Raw genomic sequence first — 27856 nt, 5'->3', positions numbered from 1 at the left:
TGCGGATTACCGATTGGCTAGTATTGATTCTCCACCCACCTGCAGTTCTGACTCGCCGAACGCCAAATTGTTGCAGCAGCTGTTCTAACTAACGCATCCGTCGCCTCAACTTCCGCAGACTGCCTTGCTGTTCCAGAAAAATGGTAGGCAAGAAGGTATGGAGCTCTATGCTTAACGGCGACCAAGGATTAACGTGAGTTTAGGAAGTCGCGAAGCCCAAAGCTGCCCCGCGCGGGGCCGTGAAGGCGAATGCTGCGACTGCTGCGCCTGCGGTAAAGAAAGTTGACGGCGATATGGATGTAGATACTGGGGGTGCCAACCCTCAGCCAACAGCGGGCGATGATGCGACCGACCTCAATCCCGATGCTTCAACATCGGCCGGAGCGACACGAAAGCGACGGGCGCCGCTTACTCATGCCAAAGACGAGTTCGCCGCCCTCCTCGAGCCGTTCTACTACGGAAAGAGCCTGACCGACCCGATCAATACTGCGCGCGACAAATGGAACCTACTGCCGGCGTTCCTGAAGACCAAGGGTCTCGTCAAGCAGCACGTCGATTCGTACAACCACTTTGTCGATGTGGAACTCAAGAAAATCATCAAGGCCAACCGCTTTGTCCGTAGCGATTTCGACCCCAAGTTCCTCCTCGAGTACACAGACATTCGCGTCCTTTCTCCGAACCGACAGGAAGAAGATGACCTCGAACACCACCGCAGTACCATTACACCCAACGAATGTCGGTTGCGCGACATGACATATGCTGCGCCGATAGTGGTGGACATTATATACACCCGCGGAAATGCCAAGGTCAAGCGGACGGGCATCAAAATTGGGCGAATGCCCATCATGTTGAAGAGCAACAAGTGTGTGCTCGCAGGAAAGAACGATCGCGAGATGGCAGTCATGGAGGAGTGCCCGCTAGACCCAGGAGGCTACTTCATTACTCGAGGGCAAGAGAAGGTCATCTTGGTTCAAGAGCAGCTGAACAAGAATCGAGTCATCGTTGAGAGCGCAAAGGGTATCATGCAAGCCAGCGTAACGAGTTCTACGCACGAAAGGCGAACCAAGACATACGTGATTCAGAAGAAGGGCCTCATGTACCTCCGACACAACACGCTCTCCGAAGAGATTCCGATCGTATTCGTAATGAAGGCACTGGGCGTACACTCCGACAAGGAAATTCTGCTGATGATAGCCGGCGAGGACAGCGCGTATCAGGACAACTTTGCTATCAACTTCGAGGCATGCGCAAGGGAACAGATCCACACCCAGGAACGAGCGCTTGAGTACATCGGCCATCGCGTACGACTAGTGAAGAAGCCGCTTGGTACGTCTCGCAGCCGGAACTATCACTTGGAGGCTATTGAGTGTTTGTCCAACGTCGTACTTCCCCACGTCCCAGTCGAAGGCACAAACTACCGACCAAAGGCTCTTTACGTTGCCCTCATGGCGCGCAGAGTTCTGATGGCCATGCAAGACCCAAAGTTAGTGGACGACCGTGATTATGTCGGAAACAAGCGTCTTGAGTTGTCCGGTCAGATGTTGTCGCTTCTCTTCGAGGACCACTTCAAGCGTTTCAACCACGACTTCAAGCTGAGTATCGACAAGGTCCTGAAGAAGCCGGTCCGAGCGCAAGAGTTTGACGCCTTTTCCCACTTCAGTGTACACAAAAACCACATCACCATGGGTGTCGAACGTGCCATTGCGACTGGAAACTGGAGTTTGAAGCGTTTCAAGATGGAGAGGGCTGGTGTTACACACGTCTTGAGCAGACTGAGTTATATTGCTGCGCTAGGTATGATGACGAGAATCAGTTCACAATTCGAAAAGACGCGTAAGGTTTCCGGTCCTCGTGCGCTGCAGCCATCGCAATTTGGTATGCTTTGCACATCAGATACCCCAGAAGGAGAAGCCTGCGGTCTTGTCAAGAACTTGGCGTTGATGACACATATCACAACCGAAGATGATGACGATCCAGTGCGCAAGATTGTGTTCATGCTAGGCGCTGAAGATATCTGTTCGCAAACAGGAGAAGAGATCCATTCGGAGGGTGTGTACAGTGTGTGTCTCAACGGTACACCTATCGCTGTCACCGATACACCAAAGCGATTCCTCAACAGCTTCCGGAAACTCAGGCGGATGGGTCGCATCTCTGAGTTCACCAGCATTCACATTGACCACGACCACTGCGAAGTCCACATCGCTACGGACGAAGGGCGAATTTGCCGTCCAATGATTATTGTTGAGAACCAACGCTCTAAAGTTACGTCGAGGTACCTGAAGGCCCTTCGCAAGGGAACAATGGAGTTTGAAGACTTCTTGCACAGAGGTCTAGTCGAGTATCTCGATACAAACGAAGAAAACGACACGAACATCGCTTTGAAAGAGACCGAAATCAACCAGCACACCACACATCTCGAGATTGAACCCTTCACCATCCTGGGTGCTGTCGCTGGTCTTATCCCATACCCTCACCACAATCAATCCCCTCGTAACACTTACCAATGCGCCATGGGTAAGCAAGCTATTGGCGCCATCGCCTACAACCAGTTCAACAGAATAGATACACTGCTATATCTCATGGTCTACCCCCAACAGCCTATGGTCAAGACACGGACTATCGAGCTCACCAAGTACGACAAACTGCCTGCCGGTCAAAACGCAACTGTCGCAGTCATGTCCTACTCCGGATACGATATTGAGGATGCGCTCATTCTGAACAAAGCCTCCTGCGACCGCGGCTTCGGTCGCTGCCAGGTGTTCAAGAAGCACGTCACGCCTCTCAAGACGTATGCCAACGGTACCTCTGACCGCATCAATGCTGGCGCTCTAGACGTAGACAACTCCAGCCACCAAGCCATCGGTCAAGACGGTATCGCTCAAGTCGGTGCCCGCATTGAAGCTGGCGATGCTTACCTCCTGAAATCCATTCCCCAGGACACCGCAGGACCTGCAACAAACGTTTACAAAGACAAGCCCGACAAGTACAAGTTGCCCGACTGCAGCTACATCGACAAAGCATGCATCACCGAGAATGAAGCAGGAACCACCCTGATCAAGCTCCTCATGCGACAAACCCGCCGCCCAGAACTTGGCGACAAGTTTTCTTCGCGCCACGGCCAAAAAGGTACGACAGGTCTCATCGTCCAACAAGAAGACATGCCCTTCAACGACCAAGGCATCTGCCCTGACATTATTATGAACCCCCACGGTTTCCCCTCGCGTATGACGGTCGGCAAGATGATGGAACTGCTTTCCGGAAAAGCTGGTGTTCTCAACGGCACACTCGAATACGGAACTGCGTTTGGTGGGTCCACGGTTGAAGACATGTCACAAATTCTTGTGGAGAAGGGCTTCTCGTACACTGGCAAAGACTACCTAACGAGTGGTATCACGGGAGAAGCACACCAGTTCTACACCTTCTTTGGGCCGATCTACTATCAGAAGCTCAAGCATATGGTGCAGGATAAGATGCACTCGCGTGCTCGAGGTCCGCGTGCTATCTTGACGAGACAGCCTACCGAAGGTCGTGCGAGGGACGGTGGACTGCGTCTGGGTGAGATGGAACGTGATTGTTTGATTGCATACGGTGCTTCTCAGCTGCTGCTTGAGCGATTGATGATCAGTTCGGATGCGCACAATGTTGATGTTTGCGAGAAGTGTAAGCCTTGTCCATGTTTCGATGCTCAATATTTTACTAACAATGCAACAGGCGGCCAAATGGGCTACAGCGGCTACTGTAAACTCTGCGAAAGCGAAAAGGCAGTTCGCAAGATCACTATGCCATATGCTGCTAAGCTTCTGATTCAGGAACTGGGTAGCATGAATGTCAAGGTGACTATTGGATTGGAGGATGAATTCCCTAGGGATGCGTAGACGGAGAAGATGTCGATGCATGTTTGGCGCTGGACTGGACTGGGCTTGGGTGCATAGCGTGGCGTTTGTCATGATCGTCTTTATTCCAATGTACATAATTATGGAAATTTCTCGTATCATAGGTATGCTGTTCGTCAGGCTATACTGTCCCGTTCCAACGCTAGACCACCTACAGCCATGTAGCCGGAACAAGCGACATGTGTACCGTGAAGTCCATGTCACCATACACTACCATGTCCTCGTCAATCATAATCACGATGCATCCTTTCTCTTTGACCTACGGCACCATGATCTCATGCGCGTTGCCGTCTCTGGGGTCATCGACTCTCGCGGGTATCTACCGAGAGCCACCATCATTGATAGAATAGCGATTGGTTCTAGATCCCGAGCTACAACGAGCCAAATCTCCATGGGTATCCTATCCAAAGGTGGTGGTAGGACTAGGGATCGTCTCGTCGCCGTCGCACCCTGTGCCCCGCGTACTATGCTAAGGTACGTGCTGGCTGTAAGCTGTGGTACAATTCTGTGCTGCTCCAGGGTAGGGTAGATGGCCAGAGCGAGGTTCATGAGATTACCACTACCCACATACTCGTAAACTATAAGCAACAATTCGGCGGGGAGAAGATCGAACGGATTGTCGCAGATGTTACCGTTGAAGGATGGCTTGCGCGGCGGAGGTGGAGGCGGTGGAGGCGGCCCGGCGGCCGAAGACATGTTTGCGTGCAGAAGGGTAGATGACCAAGATGGAAACAGCGCTGTGGTTTCAAGGGCGGACGCCGTTTGCTCAATCGGTGTGCGGTTTGCTAGGTGCGTCGGCAGCGACTGACAATAGCCAACGGTAGATGTAACCAGAGAGAAACCAGGCTCCTACAGCGACCGCGGTAATGTATATGGCGACGGGAGCGAGTGACTGAGGGAAGACGTTCAGTACAAAGGGATCGAGTACTGCGGTTGTTAGGTTTTATGCGACTTGTACATGCGAGGAGACGTACTGAGATCTGCATCGACTGGAGGCGGGTAGTCCATCAATGTGCGATTGGTCGAGTAGTAAGATGCTGCAGCCTGGAGGCGTAGAAATAGCATCGACTTTGGGGCTGCAGACGGTGTTTCCTTGGTGGTGATGTCGTCGTTGTCGACTAGGTAGCGTCGAAACTCCGAGTTAAATTGTACCAGCGAAGATGTCAATTCAGGCGTGTCGAGTATTTGAGTGACAGAATAAGTGTCGAGCCAGAAGTCGGTGGGTTGCTGGGCATGTCAGTACAAGCAAACGCGTATGTATGCACACGACATGCAACGGGAAGGCGCATTGGACTCACAGTTGCCGGCCAGCAGATGCGCAATTCGTACCTCCGCCCTTCTTCCAAGTCGCGAAGCAGATACCAGGACTCGAGACCGCGGGGCACCAACTCGGTAGGAAACTGTACGGGCACACGGATCGGGAGGATGGTAGAGTCAGGCGACAAGTAGTTCAGACCGCAGTCATAGGAGCTGGAGCAGACATTGGGGAGAGTCACAGGCTTGGGACCGAGGAATATTGTCTTCTCGACGTTGGCATTCACCGTCCAGAGCTGTGAGACGATGCAGAGCAGCGCGGCGGAGAGGCGCATCTTTGGCGGATAGCACGTGAGGATGGGGAGGAGCTGAGTGGGAAGCAGTTCATGGTCCCTCACGTGGGCCAGAGCAGTAGCATTGGAACAGCAATGTTAGCCGTCCAGATGGCAGAGTCGTCTGGAGTCGTGTATGTCTACGCAGTGGCCAGGCAGCGGCATTGGACGTGTTGCTTAGCGCCGTTGTCCGCGCTAGGCCGCGCCTGCACAGCCTAAAAGTTCGATTCCACAGACAACACCAGCACCTCTCCCCCACTGCTCCACTCCCACCGACAGCAGCTCCTCAACCTCGCCCAGCCACCCCCGAGACCGCATTCCGATACCCAAATTACTACTCTGCTTCTAATCCAACATGAGAGAAGTCATCAGTCTGAACGGTATGTCGCCTTATACGCTGATACGCGCCTTGACCGCCTGGGCGGGACATCCCTGACTATTTGTTGATACTGACTTTCACGCGTCTAGTCGGCCAGGCCGGTTGCCAGATTGCAAACTCTTGCTGGGAGGTGAGTACAAGACGAGGACACGCCCGCCTTCGCCTTCTTCTGTACTGCATTGCACTGCACGGCAAAACAAGGGGCTGCGGGTCCCTCACCGCCAGTGCGCGATTATACTGACTTGCCCTCGCAGCTTTACTGCCTCGAGCACGGTATCCAGCCCGATGGTTTCCTCACCGAGGAGCGCAAGGCCCTGAACGATGACCACGGCTTCAGCACCTTCTTCTCCGAGACTGGTACGCATATTCCGCCCCGAGGCGCCGTTTCCGAAGACTAACTCTGCGCAGGTCAGGGCAAGTATGTCCCCCGTACCATCTACGCCGATCTTGAGCCCAACGTCGTCGACGAGGTCCGCACCGGCCCTTACCGCTCCCTCTTCCACCCCGAGCAGATGATCACAGGCAAGGAGGATGCCTCAAACAACTACGCCCGTGGTCACTACACCGTCGGAAAGGAGCTCATCGACCAGGTCCTCGACAAGGTCCGCCGCGTTGCCGACAACTGCTCCGGTCTGCAAGGTTTCCTCGTCTTCCACTCCTTCGGTGGAGGAACTGGTTCCGGTTTCGGTGCCCTGTTGATGGAGCGTCTGTCCGTCGACTACGGCAAGAAGTGCAAGCTCGAGTTCTGTGTCTACCCAGCTCCCCAGGTTGCCACATCCGTTGTTGAGCCATACAACTCCATCCTCACCACCCACACCACCCTTGAGCACTCCGACTGCTCCTTCATGGTCGACAACGAGGCCATCTACGACATCTGCCGCAGGAACCTCGGAATTGAGCGCCCCAACTACGAGAACCTCAACCGTCTCATTGCTCAGGGTAAGCTCTCAGAACTTTTTGCTTAGAAATGCAGCCTGCTAACATGACTCAGTCGTCTCATCCATCACCGCCTCGCTCCGATTCGACGGTTCCCTCAACGTCGACCTGAACGAGTTCCAGACCAACTTGGTCCCTTACCCCCGTATCCACTTCCCTCTCGTCGCCTATGCCCCCGTCATCTCCGCTGCCAAGGCCGCCCACGAGGCCAACTCGGTCATGGAGATCACCAACGCCTGCTTCGAGCCCAACAACCAGATGGTCAAGTGCGATCCTCGCAACGGAAAGTACATGGCTACCTGCCTGTTGTACCGTGGCGACGTTGTCCCCAAGGACACCCACGCTGCCATCGCCCAGGTCAAGACCAAGCGTACCGTTCAGTTCGTCGACTGGTGCCCCACTGGTTTCAAGGTTGGTATCTGCTACCAGCCTCCTCAGATGGTCCCCAACGGCGACCTCGCCGCCGTCAACCGCGCCGTCTGCATGTTGTCCAACACCACCGCCATCAGCGAGGCCTGGTCTGCTCTCTCGCACAAGTTCGACCTCATGTACAGCAAGCGCGCCTTCGTCCACTGGTACGTTGGTGAGGGTATGGAGGAGGGTGAATTCTCCGAAGCACGTGAGGATCTCGCAGCCCTTGAAAGAGACTACGAAGAGGTGGCCGCTGACAGCCTCGGCGACGATGAGGGTGTTGAGGCAGAGTACTAAACGGCTTGTTACTGTACTCTGTAGCGTTGTGAGGAGCAGTATGGCTCTGCATTGTTGATTGGAATGTTTCTTGTTCGAAGCCTCGCTTTTGAAAAGAGACAAACACCAGGTTGACAATAGCGAGCTACGGCGTTTACAAGGAGAGCTGCTAGCGTACCTTCTTCTCCATACATGAAGCGATTTGGGATCAATTGTCCTCTTTCTATGTTACTACTACCTTTAGTAATGCCAATAAATTGTCGAATGGCACCTTCACATGATTGTTTGATAAGACTTGGATATGTGTACGACTGACGTGAGTTACGTGAATCAGCAATCGCAAATAAGTCTTCGCTACACCGTATAGGAGGGAAAAACCGAACAGGTATAGATATAACAAGCTTTACCTTGCAGCCTACATCATCTTCTCATACGAAAATTTATAAAGATTAACAGTATTGTAGTCTTCTAGGCTTTGAATCTACATCTATATAGCTCTTGATATGCTCTTTTGTAGCAGGAAAGAGTGCTCTTAGTGCTGTCGCTCAGAGGAGTTGAAAAGTTCGTCACTTCAGGGTTTGTACAAAATCTCTGTCACGTGATTACCTCACGGGTACAATAGGCCCCTTCCTTGGTAGATAGGACCTCAGCTTTTACAACAACAATTCCATACCCCATATATCTCGCACTCTCGTGCTTGCTGCTGAACACGCTCTCATCTTCCGACTCTGGACTATGATTGGAACCTGGAATAACTGCAAAGGCCTCGCACTACGGAAGAAAGAAGACCAAGAATACGATGGCGCCAACTCACACAGCTGCATGTACGAGAGTCGGAGTTTGGAAGATATAAGGCCAGAAGAAATTGCTCAACTACTTGAAGAGCGAGAGAAAAGAAATAAAGCAAAGCACGACATTTACAGAGCAACGCACAAGAAAGAGATTAGAGCGACACAGAAGATTTGGGACGAGGAAAACAAAGAGCATAGGAAGGAAGTGAAGTGGCAATGGAATGAAGAAAATCAAGAGCACGTTAACGAGTATCAACGGAAAAGAGCGAAGACAGCCAAGGAAACCACACAATTCCCTTGCAACGACTGTGGTCTGAACTTTGCCAACAAGACGGGATTAAAGAGGCACAAAGATTCAGAAATCGCGTGTAAACCAAAGCGAGATGCGGCTAGAAGTGCTAGGCTGACATGTGGTGGTTGCCAGAGGGAGTTTGCGCAAATGGCAAATCTGGAAAGGCATATCGCACAGGGTACTTGTCGAACTATGGAACAGATGTCCTGCCCAACACGTGGGAGGGTCATCAAGAGCAAATATAATCTGGAATGCTTTGGCACCAATATTTTCTCCCATGTGTGGATGTGTTGGTATCTTCCAGCCTTAGATATCAGCCCGATCTTACCTCTGGCAGAAACCCCAAAGATCTCCTGGCATAGTTTTCACAAATCTTCCAAAGGCTAGAAATTTCTTGAAGGTCTCCAGGCTGCACCTGCCACGCATACCATATCCATATGTGTCGTTTCCCGAATCGCGTTTTCCTGTTGGGGATTTGTGTGCGCAGCAGCTTCTATGAGATTACACGTTGCCCGCCCTTTCTACAATATCTCATTTCCTCCTTGCTCGACTCTTCCTCGATACCATCACTATCAACATCTGTAAGTTTCTATCCAGCCGCGAGCACGTATTTCAGCGTCAAGACCTATATTCATCATGAAATTCGCTATCCTAGCGTTCGCGACCTTGCTGGCTCAGGCGGATGCCCAAGCCTACAACGTCCAGTCAGACGGCTTCCGTCTCGTCTTGAAATCACCAACCAACAACTCCGCCTATAACAAGTAAGAAGATTCAGCTCTCTTGAATACATTTCAAACTAATGAATACTAGCCGCGCACTCGGCCCTTGTCATGTAGGCGCAGCTGAGGAGAGCCTTTGTCTGACAAACGACACGATCATCGACCCAGCTCGTTATGCCACTACCTTTTACCACAACACAACCTCTTACAACCACGACAACCCCCAAAACGCAAACGATACAGCAGGTATCCTCAATTGGCCCCTGAGATACAACAACGGCGAGGGCATCGCGTCTTCTGCCATGGCCTTCCAGTATTCCGCCACACCTTACCTTATGAGTATGATCTTTGCACCTGGGAAGGCGAGTCATCAGAATGTGTACTTTGAACAAAGAAACAGCAGCTACAGTACCATGTACATTATCGTCAGTCTCAATGACACTGGTAGCACACCTGCCTTCTCCATACCGGCAATCAAGGTCTCGAATTGGTATATATGTACCAAATATCTGATGTGGAACATGGGTCTGACCAATGAGCCATTGGATTCGAGTTGTTCAAGGGTTAGTGTTCAGAGAGTGTGGGCTTGAGGAAGTGGGAGTCGAGGACCCCGTCACACTTCTCAGACGTGAGTTACATACATCTCGGTTGGGGAAGTAGGGTTGCTGCTCATGGTGCTTTACTAGCGTTTTTCTTTCCTTATCATTATTAGTTTTCTTTCCTCACATTCCTGGAACGACACAATCAATTCTGCCAAACTGTAACTCTCTCGTCAATATGCACGCACTATGACGCGGTGTAAAGATGAATTACGTCAAAGCGATGATCGTTTGCGTAGAGTGAAGCTGCTATTAGCAACAGGCCTTCGTGACACCATCCAATGTAGCATCATCTCGTTTCGTACAATACCAGTTTCGTCTCAGCCCTGCGTGGTGTCCCTTTCTGTCTCGTTGGTCGCCATACAACTGATATCCAGCAGGTTCGGATCGACGTTTCTGCATTCATAAACCGGCGGCTCTCGGCTAGGTACTTGGACGGTGATATTCTCGGCACGTATGTTACTGCATCGCTACGATGAAATACGTCAGCACTGCTTCACGATTGATCTAAATATGACTGCACTCACATCCGACGCGCTGCAAACCAAGGTACCTGCTTCGGGATCTTCTTTACCAGATGTAGTTCCATACATGTTCTTGATAGTAATATCGGAGATGGTCAAATTTGCCTGTGTGGAGTTCATCAGCTTCGATATGATATCTCCAACTTGTTTGTTGCCCTGCTTACCGGATGTTCTGAACACAGCGTTTGGTTCTTTTGCCCATAGCACTGCGTGATTGTAATCGCGCGGTCGTTGTTATCAACACGAAATGTGTCGTATGTAACATTCCTAACGCGTCCAAGACCGCCGCCGCCGTTCAGCAGCGTCTGGAAGCTTGTTTGAATACCGGGCCACACTTTGATACGCGCGCTGTCGCTAGCATTTGTGAGAGAGACGTTGTAGATGTAAAGGTTCTCGACAATATCAGTCTCATTAGCGTATTGTCCCAGAGAGCCTACACTCATCCCGTGGGAACCCGTGCAGTCTAGGCCTTGAATGACAACGTTGGTGCTGTTGGGTTTGAACGAAACGCAGTCTGGTGATGGTTAGTATGGGTGTGTCGGAGGAAGTCCAAGATTCTTACCATCAGTGTTGATGATGTATGAGTCTTGGATGACGACGCGATCTGAGCGGTAAGTATCCCAGCCATCGGAGTTTGCGATCTCGACGTCGTTCAGACTCTGCATAGCTGTGAGTCCAGTGGCTGAGCAACTTTAATGGATACTTTACCTCTGCTCGCAGATCCATGTTACTGATGAGGATGTCGCTACTGTTTGCGATGATGTTGAACCACTATGACATGTCAATAAGCACGAGATGTAAGATGTGGTTTCGTCCTTACATGTGGTGAATTTCGCATGCGCAGATTTGACATGGTGGCTCCCTCCATCCCATCAAAGGCAAACAACATAGGTCGTCGCAACTGCAATAAACAAACGTCAGATACATGTCCTTGATACGATACCTCTACCGCCGTTAAAAAGTCTCTACTCACACTTTTGTTGGTCTGAATCTCCTCCCAATAAGGTTGACCATGTCCATCGATAACGCTCTTCTCCCTGCTCAGGTCGCCGTAAATATTCACATCCTCACCACCCCATTTCCAGTATACAGACTGATTCTGAAAGTCGTATTTGAAACTATTCTCCGCCCAATAGTAGACGTCACTGGCGTCGAAGTGTATTTCGCCAGTGATGACGACGTCAATGTGTTTGAGAAAGGTCAGATCAAGAGGTGAACCTATAAGGTAAGATTGATCGAGCACGACTGTACCGCCATCATTACACTTGTGGAAAGAGTCAAGGATGTGTGCTGCGTCATCGCGGTCTGGGGCTGTCCCCGGCTGAACAAAACAGAAGCGTTTGGGTTCTCGTGCCGGTGAACACGGCATTGGTTTTCCAGAGTCATACGGGGCAGGTATAATGCTTGGCCGCTTGGGGAGATGGTGGCTGTTAGTCGTGGATGCCGCAGCGAATGCGGCAAACACTGAAAAGAGGTACAGCTTGGATTGCATGTTGACAATTAATGGAGTTGAACAGAGGGAGTACGAGTTCCGTCCTTAAGCTTCGTTCACACCTATATATGAATTCGATGCAGGTATGACGATCCTGCGGATTCGAGCCCTCAACTCCAACCCGGTGTACTAGGAGGATCTGACACCCTGCATGAATACATGCCTTGCATACGTGGGATGGTATGGAGCCGTTCGGCCGTTCGGTGCATAAGACAACGACATCAGGAGGTTCCAGTTCAAGATCGATGGGATCAGCGCGGAGATGAGCTAGATGTTGGCATACAAGACAGCAACGATGCTTCTCAAGCTTGATGTGGGTGCGGGGGAAGCTTGGCAGAGTCGTTCCCTGCCGATAATCCGGAGCAGCGAACTACGCGGTGACTCGATTATTTTCTATCCCTTTCTGACCACATATGGTGATCAATTCGATGAAAGGATGATCAGGTGGGAAGAAGGATGTTAATCAAAACCACGATGAATGTTGCACTATTGTCGAGAAGACGAGCATCATTACTACACGGGCATACTAAACGCGGGACCTAAGTGACCAAATCAGGCCCTCTAGAGAGTAGTACTTCGCATACGTACGTAGGTAGGTCCGTGCGCGGAGGTTCTCGCGCATTGAGCGGACGCCCACCAGCAGGGCAACATCGCCAACCCAACGACCCGCTCAACCCACGCGACAATGAAGACTTCACTCGCCTCACTGTCCTCGTTTGCGACCCTCACAAGCGCTGCACGGCTGCTCCTTCAAATCCCAAACACGGTCCTGGTCAACCCGTCTACCCTCCCCTCGACGACGCATGCAACGCTCCAGTCTTCTGGCCCGCCCATCGACGCCTACCTCACGCGCTCCAACACATTCAACTTCAACAACGTGAGCGCCGGCAGCTACCTGGCTACTGTGCATTGCCGCGACTATGCCTTCGAGCCACTGAGGATTGATGTCACCGTGGAGGAGACGGTTGAGGGCAGCGGGGAGAAGAAGGAGATGATCAGGGCATGGCAAACCTTCTTGGGCAATGAATGGGAAAACAAGGGAGAGAGTCGCGGTGAGGGGGGAAATGGCTTGGTGGTCGAGGCCCGCCCGGTGGGAACCAAGTACTTCTACCAGGAGAGACAGGGCTGTAAGTCGGCATTTGTGACCACGTGCTGCTCGGCAACCTTGCTAACATACTCCAGTCTCGCCCTTGTCATTCTTGAAGAACCCCATGATTCTTATGGCCGTTGTCTCCATGGGCCTTATCTTCGGCATGCCCAAGTTGATGGAGAACAGTAAGTCTCTGGAATGTTCATTATATGCAGACACCTACTGACAATCATGTAGTGGATCCCGAGATGAAGGAAGAATTCGAAGAGATGCAAAAGCAAGGCGTCCTCGGCTCCGGCTCCACCAATACCGCACAGCAGCTACAGAACTTCGACCTTGCTTCGTGGATGGCGGGCAAGACGGATTCGGGCAGCACGAGCGCGCGTACACAGAGCCCTGCCGGGCAAGCCAAGAAACGATAGATGGCGGATACGCATGGCTTCGGAAAGCAGCAAAGCGCTTAGATGGTCCGAGGCAGAGTACGTTCGTACATTTCTAGCGAGCAATACACACTATCATCACCTCAGGTCTGTTTTCTTGACCTACGGGACAAATCTACAGTATAGGGGAAACCATGTTTCACATGAAGTCTACTCATTTGCCTAGCCAACAGCCACCCTAATGCATGAGCGTTGACTAATCTTCCCGGGGCTATACTAGTAAGCTGGACCGCCTACGCAAGACTCGAAGCATTTTGTCTCACAGAGGCTTCTTGCTAGATGTCCAAGCTGCTATACGAAACAGCAAAACACTCTTAATCGGCTTCCGCCCCGCAGCTTACCCAAGCGTGGTGATTGCTTATTCACGCTCTTGGTACACATCCTAGCCAATCGGGTAGTCGTTAGCCCCGATACAGGCAAGCATCAGCCATCCGTGCCAATGAGGCAGCATCATTAAACTTTCGGCGCGGTGTCTATATAGTCCCGCTGGGTTGATTTTCTCTTGTCGTTCGATTTGACTGCCCTAGGGTTCCTTCCGCCTCGTGGTAAGCGTGAAGAAGCTCGTTTTATCAAGTTGTACCCTACAAAGGTATACACTACTACTATCTCAATAGATATCTAGCGTAAGGTACCAGAAGTGCCTTTGAGGTTGCATGTAACTAGGTGTCATTTTGGGAGGACAACCTAGAAGATACGAATTCCCTTCATAAGATGGCAGATACTCCACATACTGGCACCGACACGCCAGCAGGCACGACAGCAGAGAACCAATCTCACCAGCATCATCATTCCCATCACGGTCACCACACAGGCAAGAGATTGAGACATTTCCTCAGACCCGATGGAAGAAAAGTACACATTGCGAGTTCGCCCGATGAAGCAAACCACATGAGGAGGAAACTCAGCGCTGCGGAGGAGAAGGAAGATTTCGATCTCGTCGTTCATGGATCTCCTGAACATGTAAGTCTTAGTGGATAGAGATTGGAAACCATTCCTCGACAGCAATAGATGCCTAATCACATGTCGCAGATTGAAGCACTCCGCCATACACACGCCCACCACACAGCGCGCCGCCGCCAACTCCATCAGGACCACGGGGACCTAGCCCAAGAATTTGAGCGTGTAATACGCGATCTTGACGCCCTATCTACCGAACTCCACATGCTAACCTCACACGCTGTGCAATTGGATGCCAACTTTTCCAAATACGGTTACTCGGCCCATCTTCGCACCAAAGAAGACTTCAACACAGCAGACCCTACAGACTCATCTGCCTCTTCCTTCTCATTCGACAAAGAAACATGGCATGCAGACCGCCACCACGGAGCCAGCATCCGTCTCTACCAAAAGCCCATAGTACGCCAGTACTTCCACAAAGGTCTTTTGTGGCGCGCAAAAGAAGCCCAAGAAGTCGCCTCGTATGAACTATTCATCGACCTCTTCTACGTGGGGATTATCGCCATCACCGGTGATTCTGCGGCTGAACACCCAACAGGCCAGTCTCTGCTCCGGTTTTCCATCACCTTCATCATGGGATGGAAATTTTGGACAGATATTGGTGTCCTGGTTTCGTGGTTCGATAGCGACGACGTTGTGAGGCGGCTTTCAGTGCTTTTCCTGCTCACTTGCCTATTGGGGTTCACAACAAATATGGTTGAAGCATGGGAGAGGACATACGCGCCACTCGTAGCGTTCTATCTGGCAGCCAGGTTATTTGTAGCAACGAGCTTCCTTTGGTACGCGTGGATCATTCCCATGGTCAGAGGAACCATGCTCGGCAATGGGATTATCATGCTCATTCCCGCGGCACTATGGATTGGCAGTATACATGTTGAGGAGCCAGCAAGACAGGGACTCATCTGGACGGCTATCATGTTTGACCTGTTTGGCCAATTTAGCATGATGCTGCTTCAGCGGCCTGGATCGCCAGTATCCAAGTTCGTCCCCGATTGGATTAAGAGAAGTCTGGAATTCTTCCCAGCGACGAACATCGAGCATCGAATTGAGCGTACGAACGCGTTTGTCACGCTAGTCTTTGGATCTTGCGTGCTGGGTCTGTTGTACCAGAGCAATGTTGAGATGGGGATTAACGCTTTCTTCGGCAAAGCTGTCTTGGGACTTATACAGGCTTTTGTTTTCAACTGGATTTACTTTGAGATTGACTCTTTCAATCTGCACACGCATGCGATTCGGAGGCATGTATACTCTGGTAAGTGAGATGCTGATCTTTCCCACGATCCAACCTATCTTTCTCTGGCGACGCCGCTAATTATCACAAGCATTGACATGGTTCTCCGTCCACCTTCCCTTCGTCATGTCTTTCGTCCTATCTGCGTCGGCCCTCGGCATCCTAGTTCGTGCTCACGACATATCTTCAGCACCTCTCGACTCCTTATCCGAAACTTTCGTCTCCCGTTCCGAAGACCACATCTCAGAGGGCTTAGCATGGTTCTACTGCGGCGGTCTGGGCATATCTCTCCTCTGTCTTGCTATCATCTCTGCAACACATGTTCATCGCACGATCCCCAATCAACGCCTCCGCAAACCTGTTCGTCTCGCTTACCGTGTTTGTGTGTCTATAGTCATAATAACTCTGCCTCTTGCGCACCTCGATAGTCTGCAGTTGATAGCAACGACTACGGGCTTGGTTGCGTCTGTGCTGGTGTTGGAGTTGGTTGGCGTGTCCTGCTGGGGCGAGAACTTCCTCTGGGAAAGGGAGTGTAAAAGAGACCAGGCGACATATAGTGCGAAGTGTGCGATCAAAAGGGAGGAGTTGGAGAGGAGTGCTCGGGAGGGGACGGTTGTGGATGTGGAGGATATTGCAAGGAGGGAGGTTGGAGAAAAGGGAGTTGTTGGCGTGGTTTGAGTGATGGAGTCATAATCGTAGTTGAGTAGGGCCAGGAATTATTTGAGAGACATTGAAGAAGTATGAAATCCCCAATACAGCTACAGTCATGGTAAATCAAAGAGTCGTGTGCAATTGTCTTGACTGTATCTCAATATGAGACAGGTCCAATGTCATTGTAAGGTGGCGGGATAATTATGTACCGGCCAATCACGCCACACATACGAGCCCAGATACATACCTAGGTACATGATGCACGGACTTGGACTGCTCAACACATGCGAGCTTCTCCGCTGTCACAGTCGACCGACACTAAAAATGCACCCCATACCTAAACACGCCTTAGGGCGTTCATTAGTCACAATACGCCGCCTGGTCCTGTAAAAAAAGTTCCTGGGCCTGGTAAACCTAGCAACAATCTCATCTTGAACTTCTCTGGAAAGCAAACGCAATGGTATTTGCGGACGAAGAGCAGCCTCTGCTCAGAATTATATCACACGAGTACGAAAGTATTCAACAGGAGCGCGATGGTGAAGAAGCTGGGAATGACGCGCTTGATTTTGAACCTTTGGACCCTGAAAACCCTAGGAATTGGTCGAAAACGTTTAAATGGGGAAACGTCTTTTTGCTTGCCCTGATGGCATTTACAGTGTATGCACATCCGATCAGAATTGTGGCCGTCACGAAAGCATGGAGACTGACTACGTTCGCAGCACGTTCACTTGCATCGGCGTTGTGCCGGTGGCTAGCACGATTGTTGAGGATCTCGATGGGAAGCACTCAAGCTCTGCAAACAGCGCCTTACTCGTTACTATCTGGGAACTCGGAGAAGCTGCCGGACCTCTGCTCATCGCACCAATGTCAGAAATCTTTGGAAGATATCCTGTTTTCAACGCTTGTAACATCGGATTCATCGCTGCAACTATTCTAGCAGTATTAAGCCAGAACAGCGGCGTTTTCATTGCTGCTAGGATGCTCACGGGCCTGTGCGTCGCCTCAAATGTTCTCAACCCAGCGATCATTGGAGACATTTTCGAGAGCGAAGAACGTGGTTCCGCAATGTCTCTGGTTATGCTTGCACCATTAATTGGAGGGGCCATCGGCCCTGCCATCTCGGGCGCAATCGCGCAGACGCTAGGATGGCGTCGCATGTTGACCATTGCCGCGGCATTGGCCATTGTGTGCGAGGTCCTGTTCCTTGTCTACTTCAGAGAGACCTACAAGATGACTATCTTGAGGAGGAGAGCAGCAAAGACGATGCAGGAAACCGGAGAAATCTCCGAATCCAAGACTACGCATGAGCATCTAGCGAAGCTATGGCACTCGATGACCCGGCCCTTCGCGGTACTGTTCGGGTCGACCGTACTCATGCTTCTCTCTTTGTTCGCTTCCGTAGCGTTCAGCTTCTTCTACGTCGTCAGTGTCTCACTACCGATTATTTTGATCGAGAAGTATGATTTCAAACTTGCCATGATTGGTACTACATTCATCTCATTCAGTAAGTGGCCCCCAGATACTTTTCATCGCAGTAGCTAATGAACGTCCAGGCGTTGGATCTTTCTGCAGTGTCCTAGTCTGCAACTTCACACTCGATAGGATATATGTCAAGCTTCGTGGTCCAGATGGTGCAAAAGGAAAGCCCGAGTATCGCCTTCCTCTCTCCATTATCGGTGCGATCCTGCTGCCCTTCTCCGTAACAGCGTATGGCTGGATCGCTGAGTATCGTCTCCCTGTACTCTTGCTTCTTGCCTCTGTCGCCCTCATGGGATTCTCGCTCCTTCTTACAGTCATACCTTTATCTGCTTACGTCGTTGACGCTTGTGGCATGTACTCTGCTTCGGCTATGACTGGCGTCATTGTCACCAGATGTCTCATGGGTACTTTCCTGCCACTGACCACCGGGCCACTGTCTGATGCTCTCGGATATGGATTGGGTTTCAGCATCCTGGGCGCGTTGAGCCTATCTTTGACAATCATTCCGATGTCGATCTTCAAATTTGGAGAGAAGTGGCGACAACATTCAGAGTTTACGAAAGACTCTTGAGGAATAATAAGCAGGTATCGCATGCGAGGGGAAAACAGACAGATACAGAAATAACAAGCTCTAACTTACAGTTTATACTGTCCCCTAATAAGAAAACCTATAAAAATTAGTAGTATTGTAGTTTCTATGTTTTTTTAAGAATCGGAAGGTGCACACGTGAGACAGCCACGAACTCGGCATGAGTGACATAGATACACACTTGGTGATTCGAGCTTTCAAGGTGATTCGAGCTGTGCGGAATCAGTAGATACTAAATGCTCATCAGGCATGGTCCTGTCGCGGGTAGTGCATCGTGATGGTAGAGATGATGGAGCACGGCGGGGATGCGCCTCGAAAGCGCGCTAGCCTCACCCACTTTACGCGGTCGCGTCGACCCAAACGCGGTGAACTTCCCGAGTAGCAACCATCACTCAATACCACAATGGCTACAACACAGCGCTTACGTGCTCGACAGGCTCGTAAGTAAACTAGATCCATGGTCTAGATACGTCACGCTAATGGAAGTTTTCAGATGCCCCCGGCGCAACCTACCTCGCATACACACCGAACGGAAAGAAACTCGTCACAGCCGGAGTCGATAACTACTGCCGCGTCTTCACTACTGGATCCGACGATGAACCGGTCACTGTGGATGAATGTCAGGAGAACAACACCGCTGTGGTTGCTGGTGTACGTGGTATCGCACGGTCGGGGTTGAGGCAATACACTGATTCTCCACGTAGAATGGTTACTTTATCACAGGCTCAGAGGACGGCACAGTGAGCAGGTTCTCGCTAGAGAATGGGAAGTTCGAAGAGATACTGGTGAGGACCACGTTGCCGGTACGAGACGTTGCTCTTAGTCCGGACGGGAACTGGATCGCTGTTGCGAGCGAGTATGTATATGGCTTCAGCTATGCGCCTCTGTCACTAACAGTCACAGTGAACTCGTCGTTAATCTCGTAAACACCAAAGACAAGAGCATGAAAACACTGCGTGAACAGCCACGAGCCGTAAAGCATGTTTCCTTTGACAAGACCGGAACACAACTCGCCGTTTCTTGCACCGACGGTCACCTCTACATGTACAAGCTGGATGGCGATGAGCCTGAAATGGTCAACAAGGTAGAGGGAATGATCAAAAGCTTAGAGGCAGATGCGGAGACCAGTTCCAAAGTCCTCTGGCATCCAGATGGCCGAGCGTTCGCTACACCCACGGCCATGCGTCAAATACAGGTCATGTCAACGGCTGATTGGGAGAGACAGCGAGTGTTCAAGACGGGTCATACAGCTGATATCACGGCAGCGGCATGGTCACCTAACGGAGCCTTACTGGCGACTACCTCGAGCGACCTGAGCATATGCCTCTGGGATACCAAGACACAGAAGCAACTCAAGAAGCTTGACGATGTCAAAGCTACTATCCTGGCTATGGCATGGCATCCAACAGAGAACATTCTCTCATACACCAACAACGAAGGCGAACTCTTCATACATACCGACCTCGTGCCCGACGAACATCTTCCTCTACTACAGAAACCTACCGTTTCCGCGCCTTTCTTCCACGACCCGTCAGAAGGCCGAGCTGGTGTTCCGCAACCAGCGAAGCTCACAAATGGCAATGTGCAGACTCTTCCCGGACGGCCAAGGCAAAGAAGCGGGACACCAGATTCTCTAGAGGATATCTTGGGCCCTGAATTCCAAGATGACGAAGCCCAAGTGGATGGGGACGAAGAGATGGAGGATTTTGTTATCGACGACGATGGTGCTGGGTACGCCCCCGCAGTCACGGCAGCGAAGAAACGTCCGAATGGACATCTTACCAGCGGCGTAGAACCAGCCTCCAAACGCCGCGCATACAGCTCTGCCCTATTCCGTCCTCAAGTCCACGAGCCCTTTCAACCAGGCAGTACACCATGGCGTGGCAATCGTCGGTTGCTCTGCTGTTCTTTGACTGGCTACGTCGAGACTGTGGAACAGGAAGGGAAACACCATACAGTGAGTGTCAAGTTCTACGACGAGCACACATTCCGCAACTTCCACTTCACCGACATCTTCCTATATGACAAATCCTGCCTCAACGAGAATGGCACACTGTTTGCCTGCCAGCCTAACAGCACTGGGGACGGTAACCCTGCGATCATATACTACCGGCCGCATGAGACCTGGACGACAAGAACCGAGTGGCGGACGAACCTCCCGACTGGGGAGTCGGTCACCGCCATTGCATTGTCGGACTCATATGTCTGCGTAACTACGTCGGCGAACTACGTGCGCATATATTCTCTCTTCGGCCTGCCGGTACGCGTCTACAGGCAAAAGAGCTCGCCAGCAGTTACCTGTGCGGCGTGGCGCGATTACATCCTGACCATTGGAAACGGACCCATTCAGAACGACCTTAGCACACAACTCCTCTACACCATCGAGAATATCAAGCACGACATCGTGTACCAGGACTCTGACATCCTCGCTCTACCTCCTGGCACAACGCTAACCTCAGTCTTCTTCTCTGTGGAAGGTGACCCGTACATCTATGACTCTGACGGCGTCTTGCTGACCCTCCTTGGCTGGAGAAATACTGGTCAAGCCCGATGGGTACCTATGCTCGACACAAAGCTCCTCTCGCGACGTGCTGGTGGTGGAAAAGAAGAATCATACTGGCCCGTCGGTGTTGCCTCATCACCCACATCCTCTGATGGTACAGGCGCGAAATTCCACTGCATGATCATCAAGGGGCGAGAACAATACCCTTCAGCTCCCGTTCCGCATCTCTCCGAATTTGGCTTCGAAATCCCACTCACAAGTGTAGTCGACAAGGCCAAGAGCAAGAAGAATAAGAGAGGCGAGGAGAGTGACATGGAAGATGAAGACGACGATGACGATAAGCCGCAGAGTAACGAGGAAAAGCAGCAAGATCATGAACAAGCCTTTATCCTTGCCTCGACGTTGCATTCACAACTTTCTTCAACACTGCTGCACACCCGTCCCACAGCATCTCAGAAATCCGCACTGAGCACGCTGGAAGTGGCGATTGACCGTGCGTTGCTCCAGTTGCTCGGCTTGGAATGTCTGGCGGGTGAGGACCATGGCATGAAGGCTTTGGAGATTGTTAGTCTGATGAGGGATGCAAATGGCAAGATGCTGGACCTCGCAGGTAAAGTAGCGAGTAGGTATGGGCGTGAGATGCTTGGGGAGAAGATTAGGGAGTTGGCTGAGAAGAAGGCTCTGGCTAGGGAAGATGATGAAGAAGAATTTTAGGCTAGTACCATAGTAGAACCACCTTCTTGACGATGTCTTTTGAGCAGCATAGCTACTGTATCAAAGAGAAAAAACAAACTTTCCCTTTAAGAATGCTCGTTCCTACTATAAAAGAGCATATTCAGAGCTACTAGAAGACTACAATACTGCTAATCTTTGTAAGTTTTCTTATTAGAAGATAATGCAGTCTATAGGCTGCAGGGTATAGCTTATTATTTCTGTATCTGTCTAGTTTCTTTCTTGTATGCATTCTCTCAATCTCGCTATTAAGATGCTAGATATATGCTTAATGCAGCTCGACATGCAAAAGCATACATAATTTTATATCAGTAAAATCAAAAACTTCACCTATCCACTTGCTACTAGTCTTCCGCAATCTTGGCCTTCTGTTGCTCATCATGGAAACGAATCGTACGTCCAGGGATGACGCCCTCATCTGCACCCGGCACATTACTATTGGCTCCACCATCTACTCGCGAGTCCTCGCCATCCCTTGCCGCGGTACTGACATTGCCCATAGGCAATGGCATCTGGCTAGGTGCGCGTGCCGAACTAGGTGCTCTTGATGTACTTGCCGAGGTAGTCCCCGAACTGATCAAAGTCCTGCCAATGCGTACAACTCGGTTGGGCAGGGAATCGCCGCCGTTGCGCGACCAGCCAGGACGGCGGCGTAAACGCACTTCAGCATCAGTTGTAGGGCCATCGGTACCTTCGATGTGGAAAGCTGGTTCGGGTTCGTCGGCAGAGGTAGATCCAGTACGAGCAAAGGAGAGCGCTGTACTGAGGGTGCGGGGAATGAAAAAGCCGAGTTTGCCTAACGGAATGGAGAGACCGTGGACGACCTAGTCGACGTCAGAAGGAATACTAGAGTATTGAAGAGAAAAGCGAACTTACGACTGAGCAGATTACCAGGAACCAGATGACCACGTTCATGACTTCCATCAGAAATGCTGCATCTTCTCTGACTTCACCGTCGACCTTGATCTCAGCCAGAAACTCGAGGCTGATGTATAGGTAGAAGATGGCGCTCACACCAATCGGACCGAAGAAGCCTACAAAGAGTGCTTGACGCCTTTGCTCGATCTGGTGGATCTGTTTATGCATAGCGAAGATGATGGGTGGCCGGCGGAGAAGCAATACCAGGATACCCAATGGGATGAGTCGGTAGATGGGGACGACTGGAGAATGCGCAAAGAGGCGCCAAGGGCAAACGGCGCCGAACCAGATGAATATAGAGACATTGAGCAGCATATCGATGGTTGGTTGGAAAGAGTCATCCATCGTCTCGAGGCGGAACCAGTCATCCCAAGTAAACGTATTGCCGGCGATGAAGCAGGCGAGCACGTCGTCGCTACCGATCATACCGCATGTACCCACAATGAAGAGCTGGATGCAATGTCAGTGAAATTCGAACATAACAGACCAGATCTAGGGACCTACAGCCAGAGTGATGGCAAAAACCAAGAAACTTTCGCGGTCGACGTATTTCCGCTCTTCGGCCCAATGAAGCAATTCTTTTGCGATCCATCCCACTGCAGCTCCATAAATGACACTTAGTATGATGGTATATCCCCACGTCTCGCCAAACCACAGTCCGACAGCAACTCTGGTACTGTTGTCGGAACCTTGCCCACCGTGACCAATATGCTTGATGAGGTAAAGCGGCAGAAAGAGGAACGGGTAACCAAGTCCATCATTCGCCCCGGATTCAGCTACGATGATCTTCTGTAATTCTTTCGGGATGTTCTTATCTGCAAACTTTCCTTTGACGATGGAGTTCGACAAGACAGGGTCCGTGGGTGTGACACAAGCGCCTACAGCCAGCGCATGTAGAAAGCTGATGTGTGGGACCAAAGCGAAGACGAGTAGACTGGTCACGAGCCACATGACCGTCATACCCGGACCGAGTAGCAAAGACAGGCTCTTCCATTCTGTCTTTAGGTATTTTGACGGTAGTTGCACACCCGCAAGTACAAGTTGGACACCCAGCACCAGGCGCGTAAAGTAAAGGGTGATGGTATCAAGAGTTTCAACATCATTCAACGCATATTCCTCTGGTTTGATCCAATTCGTGGCATGTGGTGAGAAAACGACTCCAGCGATGAGTGATATTACTGTAACAAGTTGGTTAGTACACGCTGTGATTGTGAAATAGCCTACCCAATATGTCCCGAGGCAGGACCGGAGGACATCGACTTACAAGCTTCGCTCAGGTAATACTTTTCTTTCAGCAAATAACTAACCAGCCCGAAAAGCGTAATGAACCCTCCCAAAGATGCACAGACAATGTTAAAGTTGTTGACTGCCAAGGTAGGCATGACTGGCCACCGTCCTTGGATCGGATCCTCAAACCCGACTAACGGCTATGTCGGCTTCCTCGCTGGTTCTGCTGAATTCTCGGCGAGGCTTGACGGCAAAGCTTAACAAATATCTCTTCTGCTTCACGAAGCTCTTGGAGCCGACGAGAGTGACTGCAACCTTTTCTTTTTCGTTCAAGATGATAACCGTCGTTTGTGTACAGATGGTCCGCTGATCTGTGGGGTATTCGGCGCAATGGTATCGTAGCGGTCTGCAATACCTTCACCGCAAGACAAACAGCAGCGAAAGCTTGTTCGTAATGACGAGAAGCTTGAATCTCGCAAGAGGTGAATAGGCAGTCATATAAGTGGAAATATGGGGAGCGTTGACATCTTGGAGAGTTCACAAGGAAGGCGAACGTGGGTCGCACACGCGTAGCGCCTTGGCTGACGGCTTGTCCAAGGCCATGTTAAGGCTTGGTATTCTGAGTTTAAATGCCTCATCGTTCACTGGTTGCAACGGTACAGAAATTTGAACAATTTGGCGCGGATGGCGCTCTGATTCTCTACGTTCCACAGGTCACGTGCCAAATTCGAGAAAAACGTTTCACAATGCTTATTTACAATCCCAATAAAGCCCAAAATTCTACCGTGACCGAATGCACATTTATACGTTCGCTGCCGCTGCTACCTGAGGTCCATATCCGACTTGTGGGTATGGCTCGCCAGGTGCCATGAAGTTTGTCTTTGGGTTGTTCTGGGCCTTCGCCGCCGAGCAACGGGCCATTGTTGGTGAGCTGTGAAGTTGTTAGCATGAAGTAACAAGAGGGATGGGGAATGTTGATGTGACTCACTTTCTCGAGATAGCATCTGTGAAGAAGAAGTTCTCAATGGGGTTCTTCAGCGCTTGACCAGTCGCTTGTGCACCCTGGTTCTGGTCTACTAGCTGAACCTTGCTCAGGCTAGGTAACGACGCGGGCTCAACAAGGTCGTATCTTCTGAGAGCAGGCGAGATCTCCTCCATGCGGTCTCGCAGTTGCTCAACGTCATCGTAGGGTAGCTCAGCACCGAGATATTCTGATGCTGCGCGTACGATCTTCCAGTCTTCTCTTGAAGCACCAGGGAGGCCGACAGCGGCACGGGTCATCTGCACGCGGCCCTCAGTGTTGACGTATGTGACCGACTTCTCGGTGTATGCGGCACCAGGTAGGACAACGTCAGCAAACTGTGCGCCACGGTCACCGTGGTGACCTTGGTAGACAACGAAAGCATCCTTGGGGATGTCGGCCTCGTTGATCTCATCCGCACCCATAAGCCAGACGAACTTGGCCTTGGTCTGGGCAACCTCGGACGAGGGAACAGTGAAACCAACCTCGTAAGCACCAGTTCGGGAAGCGGTTCGCTGCAGGATGTTGTAGCCGTTCCACTCCTCAGTAAGGAACTTGTCCTTGTTCTTCTCGACGAAAGATCCGACCTGCTCGTAGATCGACTTAGCATCAGCGTGTTCTGTGACACCGCTGCCAACGATGATCATGGGCTTCTTGGCGTTGGCCAACTTCTTTCCGAACTCTCCGGAGAGAGCGCTCTTGAGGTCGTTGGCATTGTTTCCAAGCTTCTCGTACTCAAAGGTGCTTTGGAAGTCCTCGCCAACGTAGCCGATCTCAAGATCTGTTCTCAGCCATTGCTTCCTGATACGAGCGTTAAGGACAGCAGCCTCCCATCGAGGGTTGGAGCCAATAAGGAGGATGTAGTCAGCATCTTCAACGCCGTAAATCCTGGAGTTGAAAGCGTAGTTCGACCTGACATCGATACCGTGCGCAATGGGTTCGCTGCCACCGGGCTGGTCAAGAGCCAGGTTGTCTGAGCCGAGCTTGTTGGCAAGATCCTTCATGGCGACCAGCGCTTCGGTCTCGACAAGGTGGCCAGCCACAACCTTGAACTCGTTACCCTTGGGCGCGATCTTCTTGTATGCGTTGCCAATCTCGACGAGCGCTTGCTCCCAGGTTGCGGGCTGGAACTGTTCGTCAACACGGACGAGTGGGTTGACCAGGCGCTGTGTGCTGAGAGCATCGCAGGCGAAACGGGTCTTGTCGTTGATCCATTCCTCGTTGATGTCGTCGTTGAGACGGGGGAGAACTCGCATGACCTGGATACCACGGGAATCGACGCGGATGTTTGAACCTAAGCCGTCGAGAACGTCAATGGACTCGGTCTTGTACAACTCCCATGGGCGGGCCTTGAAAGCGTAGGGCTTGGAGGTGAGAGCACCGACGGGGCAGAGATCGATGACGTTTCCAGACAGTTCGGTGTCGAGGGCGGTTTCGAGGTATGTGCCGATTTCTAGGCTGTTGCCACGGCCGAAAGATCCAAACTCGGGTGCACCAGCGATATCGTTGGAGAAACGGACGCAACGTGTGCAGTGAATGCACCTGTTCATGGAGGTCTACTTTTGTGAGCATGCTTCTTGCGATGAGAGAGATTGTAAGAGGCTACCTTGACCAATGGTCCAACGTTCTTGTCCTCAACCGCACGCTTTCCCTCGAGCTCGTGGAAGCGTCCGCGGTCGGCACCGTATCTCATTGACTGATCTTGGAGATCGCACTCGCCTCCCTGGTCGCAAATGGGGCAGTCAAGAGGGTGGTTGGCAAGCAGAAACTCCATGACACCCTCACGCGCCTTGTGGACGAGAGGAGAGTCGGTCTTGACAACCATGCCGGGCTGTACGGGCCATGCGCAAGAGGCGACGGGCTTGGGGGCCCGCTCCACCTCGACCAAGCACATACGACATGATCCAGCAATCATCAACTTCTCGTGGTAGCAGTATCGGGGGACTGTAACTCCGGCCTGGTCGCAGGCTTGGATGAGGGACGAGCCGGCTGTAAGAGCGCGTTAGAACTGTTTCTGCCGTCACAAGGGGATTGACTCCGGCCTCGTACCTTCGACTGACACCTTCTTTCCATCTGCAAAGACCGTTAGCATACCTCGCCGCCCGCAATGGGGAGTGGCACAAACCGATAGTGAGCTCAATGTCTGCTGGTCGGCGGGCCGAGGCACTCAAGGCCCGGCTGCCATTGAGGGCTGCGCGGAAGGCAGGCCTCTTGAGCGACCGGATCATCTGTTGCCGCAGCATTGTGAGGCTCTGAGCGATGGCGATGGACTTGTGGCTACGGAGCTTCAACTGACGTTCACGATGGGAGCGCTATGGCTTGGCGTTTGAATAATCCACCCGTGATTGGCCAAAGCGCCGCCCGCGCCTTCCACAAAATTCTCGCCGGCCGCTCTCCGACTTTCTCTTCTTCACTCATTATGGGCACAATTTATTGTAGGAAAGTTTGGCACTCTACCTAGCTATCCTCTATTACGTGCCCTATAGCACGACTCACCGTGCGAGGTAGCTGGAGCAGACGAGGTTTTCTGATGATATCTTGTTCCTTACCAACGTCGCTACATTTTGATTGAAGAAGCTGCTTGTGTCTGGAGCTTGGGGTACCTGGGTAGCGCACCACAAGCTGTGATGCTGCTATGCGATAGAGCTCTTGCTGAAGATTACACCATGCGCATTCTTTGGCCGTGTGATACCTCTCATGCTGTCGAATTCTCCATGCTGCGTCTAGGCGGTGTGTGCGTGCAGCAGAGCTTTCCAACGTTACTAAGCTTGCAATCTGGCAGTGATGCACGAGCTATCATCCACAGCAACCTAGAAACGACGTCACTGGTACTAAAATGTGCAAAACTAGCTCTACGTGCGTCGACAGGCTGCTCAGGTCCGTTCATAGATGCGGCTCTGCCATAGTCACGATTACGCCGGGTCACCGCGGACACCATATGCGGGGAAACCCAAGCTATCCATCTCACTCCTTGACATTCACAAATATTCACAAATATTCACAAAAAGCATGTTTATCTCTCGTTGATGATGAACTTTTGAACTTGTTCGAACCCTCAAGGGTCTGCTACAACAAATCTACAAACTACACCAGGCTCATGTTTGACTGGCCCGTCTAGTC

The 27856-nt window shown here is 51.4% G+C and overlaps 12 protein-coding genes and 1 pseudogene across 12 annotated transcripts; 8 read left to right on the top strand and 5 right to left on the bottom strand.

Moving 5' to 3' along the window:
- Nucleotides 1-140: 140 nt before the first annotated feature.
- AA0111_g4856 (DNA-directed RNA polymerase III subunit) lies at nt 141-3875 on the top strand (the record flags this gene model as incomplete). Its single annotated transcript, XM_028650903.1, has 3 exons — nt 141-155; nt 204-3660; nt 3712-3875. 3 exons carry the CDS (start codon nt 141-143, stop codon nt 3873-3875), a joined length of 3636 nt encoding a protein of 1211 aa, XP_028507734.1.
- A 252-nt stretch (nt 3876-4127) lies between these two features.
- Nucleotides 4128-4589, bottom strand: AA0111_g4855 (hypothetical protein; the record flags this gene model as incomplete). Its single annotated transcript, XM_028650902.1, has 1 exon — nt 4128-4589. One exon carries the CDS (start codon nt 4587-4589, stop codon nt 4128-4130), a length of 462 nt encoding a protein of 153 aa, XP_028507731.1.
- Nucleotides 4590-4659: 70 nt separating this feature from the next.
- On the bottom strand, nt 4660-5482 carry AA0111_g4854 (hypothetical protein; the record flags this gene model as incomplete). Its single annotated transcript, XM_028650901.1, has 3 exons — nt 4660-4820; nt 4868-5120; nt 5192-5482. The coding sequence occupies 3 exons, from the start codon at nt 5480-5482 to the stop codon at nt 4660-4662; spliced, it is 705 nt and encodes a 234-aa protein (XP_028507732.1).
- Nucleotides 5483-5834: 352 nt separating this feature from the next.
- Nucleotides 5835-7502, top strand: AA0111_g4853 (Tubulin alpha chain; the record flags this gene model as incomplete). Its single annotated transcript, XM_028650900.1, has 5 exons — nt 5835-5859; nt 5948-5988; nt 6113-6215; nt 6267-6797; nt 6850-7502. 5 exons carry the CDS (start codon nt 5835-5837, stop codon nt 7500-7502), a joined length of 1353 nt encoding a protein of 450 aa, XP_028507730.1.
- Nucleotides 7503-8216: 714 nt separating this feature from the next.
- AA0111_g4852 lies at nt 8217-8809 on the top strand (annotated as a pseudogene; the record flags this gene model as incomplete).
- A 391-nt stretch (nt 8810-9200) lies between these two features.
- AA0111_g4851 (hypothetical protein) lies at nt 9201-9873 on the top strand (the record flags this gene model as incomplete). Its single annotated transcript, XM_028650899.1, has 2 exons — nt 9201-9325; nt 9375-9873. 2 exons carry the CDS (start codon nt 9201-9203, stop codon nt 9871-9873), a joined length of 624 nt encoding a protein of 207 aa, XP_028507728.1.
- A 329-nt stretch (nt 9874-10202) lies between these two features.
- Nucleotides 10203-11898, bottom strand: AA0111_g4850 (putative exopolygalacturonase X; the record flags this gene model as incomplete). Its single annotated transcript, XM_028650898.1, has 6 exons — nt 10203-10352; nt 10410-10511; nt 10571-10920; nt 10969-11065; nt 11115-11177; nt 11380-11898. The coding sequence occupies 6 exons, from the start codon at nt 11896-11898 to the stop codon at nt 10203-10205; spliced, it is 1281 nt and encodes a 426-aa protein (XP_028507729.1).
- A 685-nt stretch (nt 11899-12583) lies between these two features.
- AA0111_g4849 (hypothetical protein) lies at nt 12584-13410 on the top strand (the record flags this gene model as incomplete). The annotated part of the gene is made up of 3 exons (XM_028650896.1): nt 12584-13025; nt 13081-13173; nt 13226-13410. The coding sequence occupies 3 exons, from the start codon at nt 12584-12586 to the stop codon at nt 13408-13410; spliced, it is 720 nt and encodes a 239-aa protein (XP_028507530.1).
- Nucleotides 13411-14139: 729 nt separating this feature from the next.
- Nucleotides 14140-16294, top strand: AA0111_g4848 (hypothetical protein; the record flags this gene model as incomplete). The annotated part of the gene is made up of 3 exons (XM_028650895.1): nt 14140-14388; nt 14458-15637; nt 15708-16294. The coding sequence occupies 3 exons, from the start codon at nt 14140-14142 to the stop codon at nt 16292-16294; spliced, it is 2016 nt and encodes a 671-aa protein (XP_028507529.1).
- Nucleotides 16295-16724: 430 nt separating this feature from the next.
- On the top strand, nt 16725-18317 carry AA0111_g4847 (hypothetical protein; the record flags this gene model as incomplete). Its single annotated transcript, XM_028650894.1, has 3 exons — nt 16725-16924; nt 16987-17771; nt 17821-18317. The coding sequence occupies 3 exons, from the start codon at nt 16725-16727 to the stop codon at nt 18315-18317; spliced, it is 1482 nt and encodes a 493-aa protein (XP_028507536.1).
- Nucleotides 18318-18738: 421 nt separating this feature from the next.
- Nucleotides 18739-21552, top strand: AA0111_g4846 (Minichromosome loss protein 1; the record flags this gene model as incomplete). Its single annotated transcript, XM_028650893.1, has 4 exons — nt 18739-18775; nt 18829-18986; nt 19040-19191; nt 19239-21552. The coding sequence occupies 4 exons, from the start codon at nt 18739-18741 to the stop codon at nt 21550-21552; spliced, it is 2661 nt and encodes an 886-aa protein (XP_028507535.1).
- A 362-nt stretch (nt 21553-21914) lies between these two features.
- AA0111_g4845 (hypothetical protein) lies at nt 21915-23870 on the bottom strand (the record flags this gene model as incomplete). The annotated part of the gene is made up of 4 exons (XM_028650892.1): nt 21915-22394; nt 22447-22938; nt 22993-23666; nt 23753-23870. The coding sequence occupies 4 exons, from the start codon at nt 23868-23870 to the stop codon at nt 21915-21917; spliced, it is 1764 nt and encodes a 587-aa protein (XP_028507538.1).
- A 646-nt stretch (nt 23871-24516) lies between these two features.
- AA0111_g4844 (NADH-ubiquinone oxidoreductase subunit) lies at nt 24517-26979 on the bottom strand (the record flags this gene model as incomplete). The annotated part of the gene is made up of 5 exons (XM_028650891.1): nt 24517-24646; nt 24704-26292; nt 26343-26725; nt 26786-26809; nt 26862-26979. 5 exons carry the CDS (start codon nt 26977-26979, stop codon nt 24517-24519), a joined length of 2244 nt encoding a protein of 747 aa, XP_028507537.1.
- Nucleotides 26980-27856: the final 877 nt, after the last annotated feature.

This window comes from Alternaria arborescens (assembly GCF_004154835.1).
Source record: "Alternaria arborescens strain FERA 675 chromosome Unknown contig_9, whole genome shotgun sequence".
NCBI classification, from domain to species: Eukaryota; Fungi; Ascomycota; class Dothideomycetes; order Pleosporales; family Pleosporaceae; genus Alternaria; species Alternaria arborescens.
Note: the sequence above shows the minus strand (reverse complement) of the source record. Positions and strands in the feature narration are given on the sequence as shown.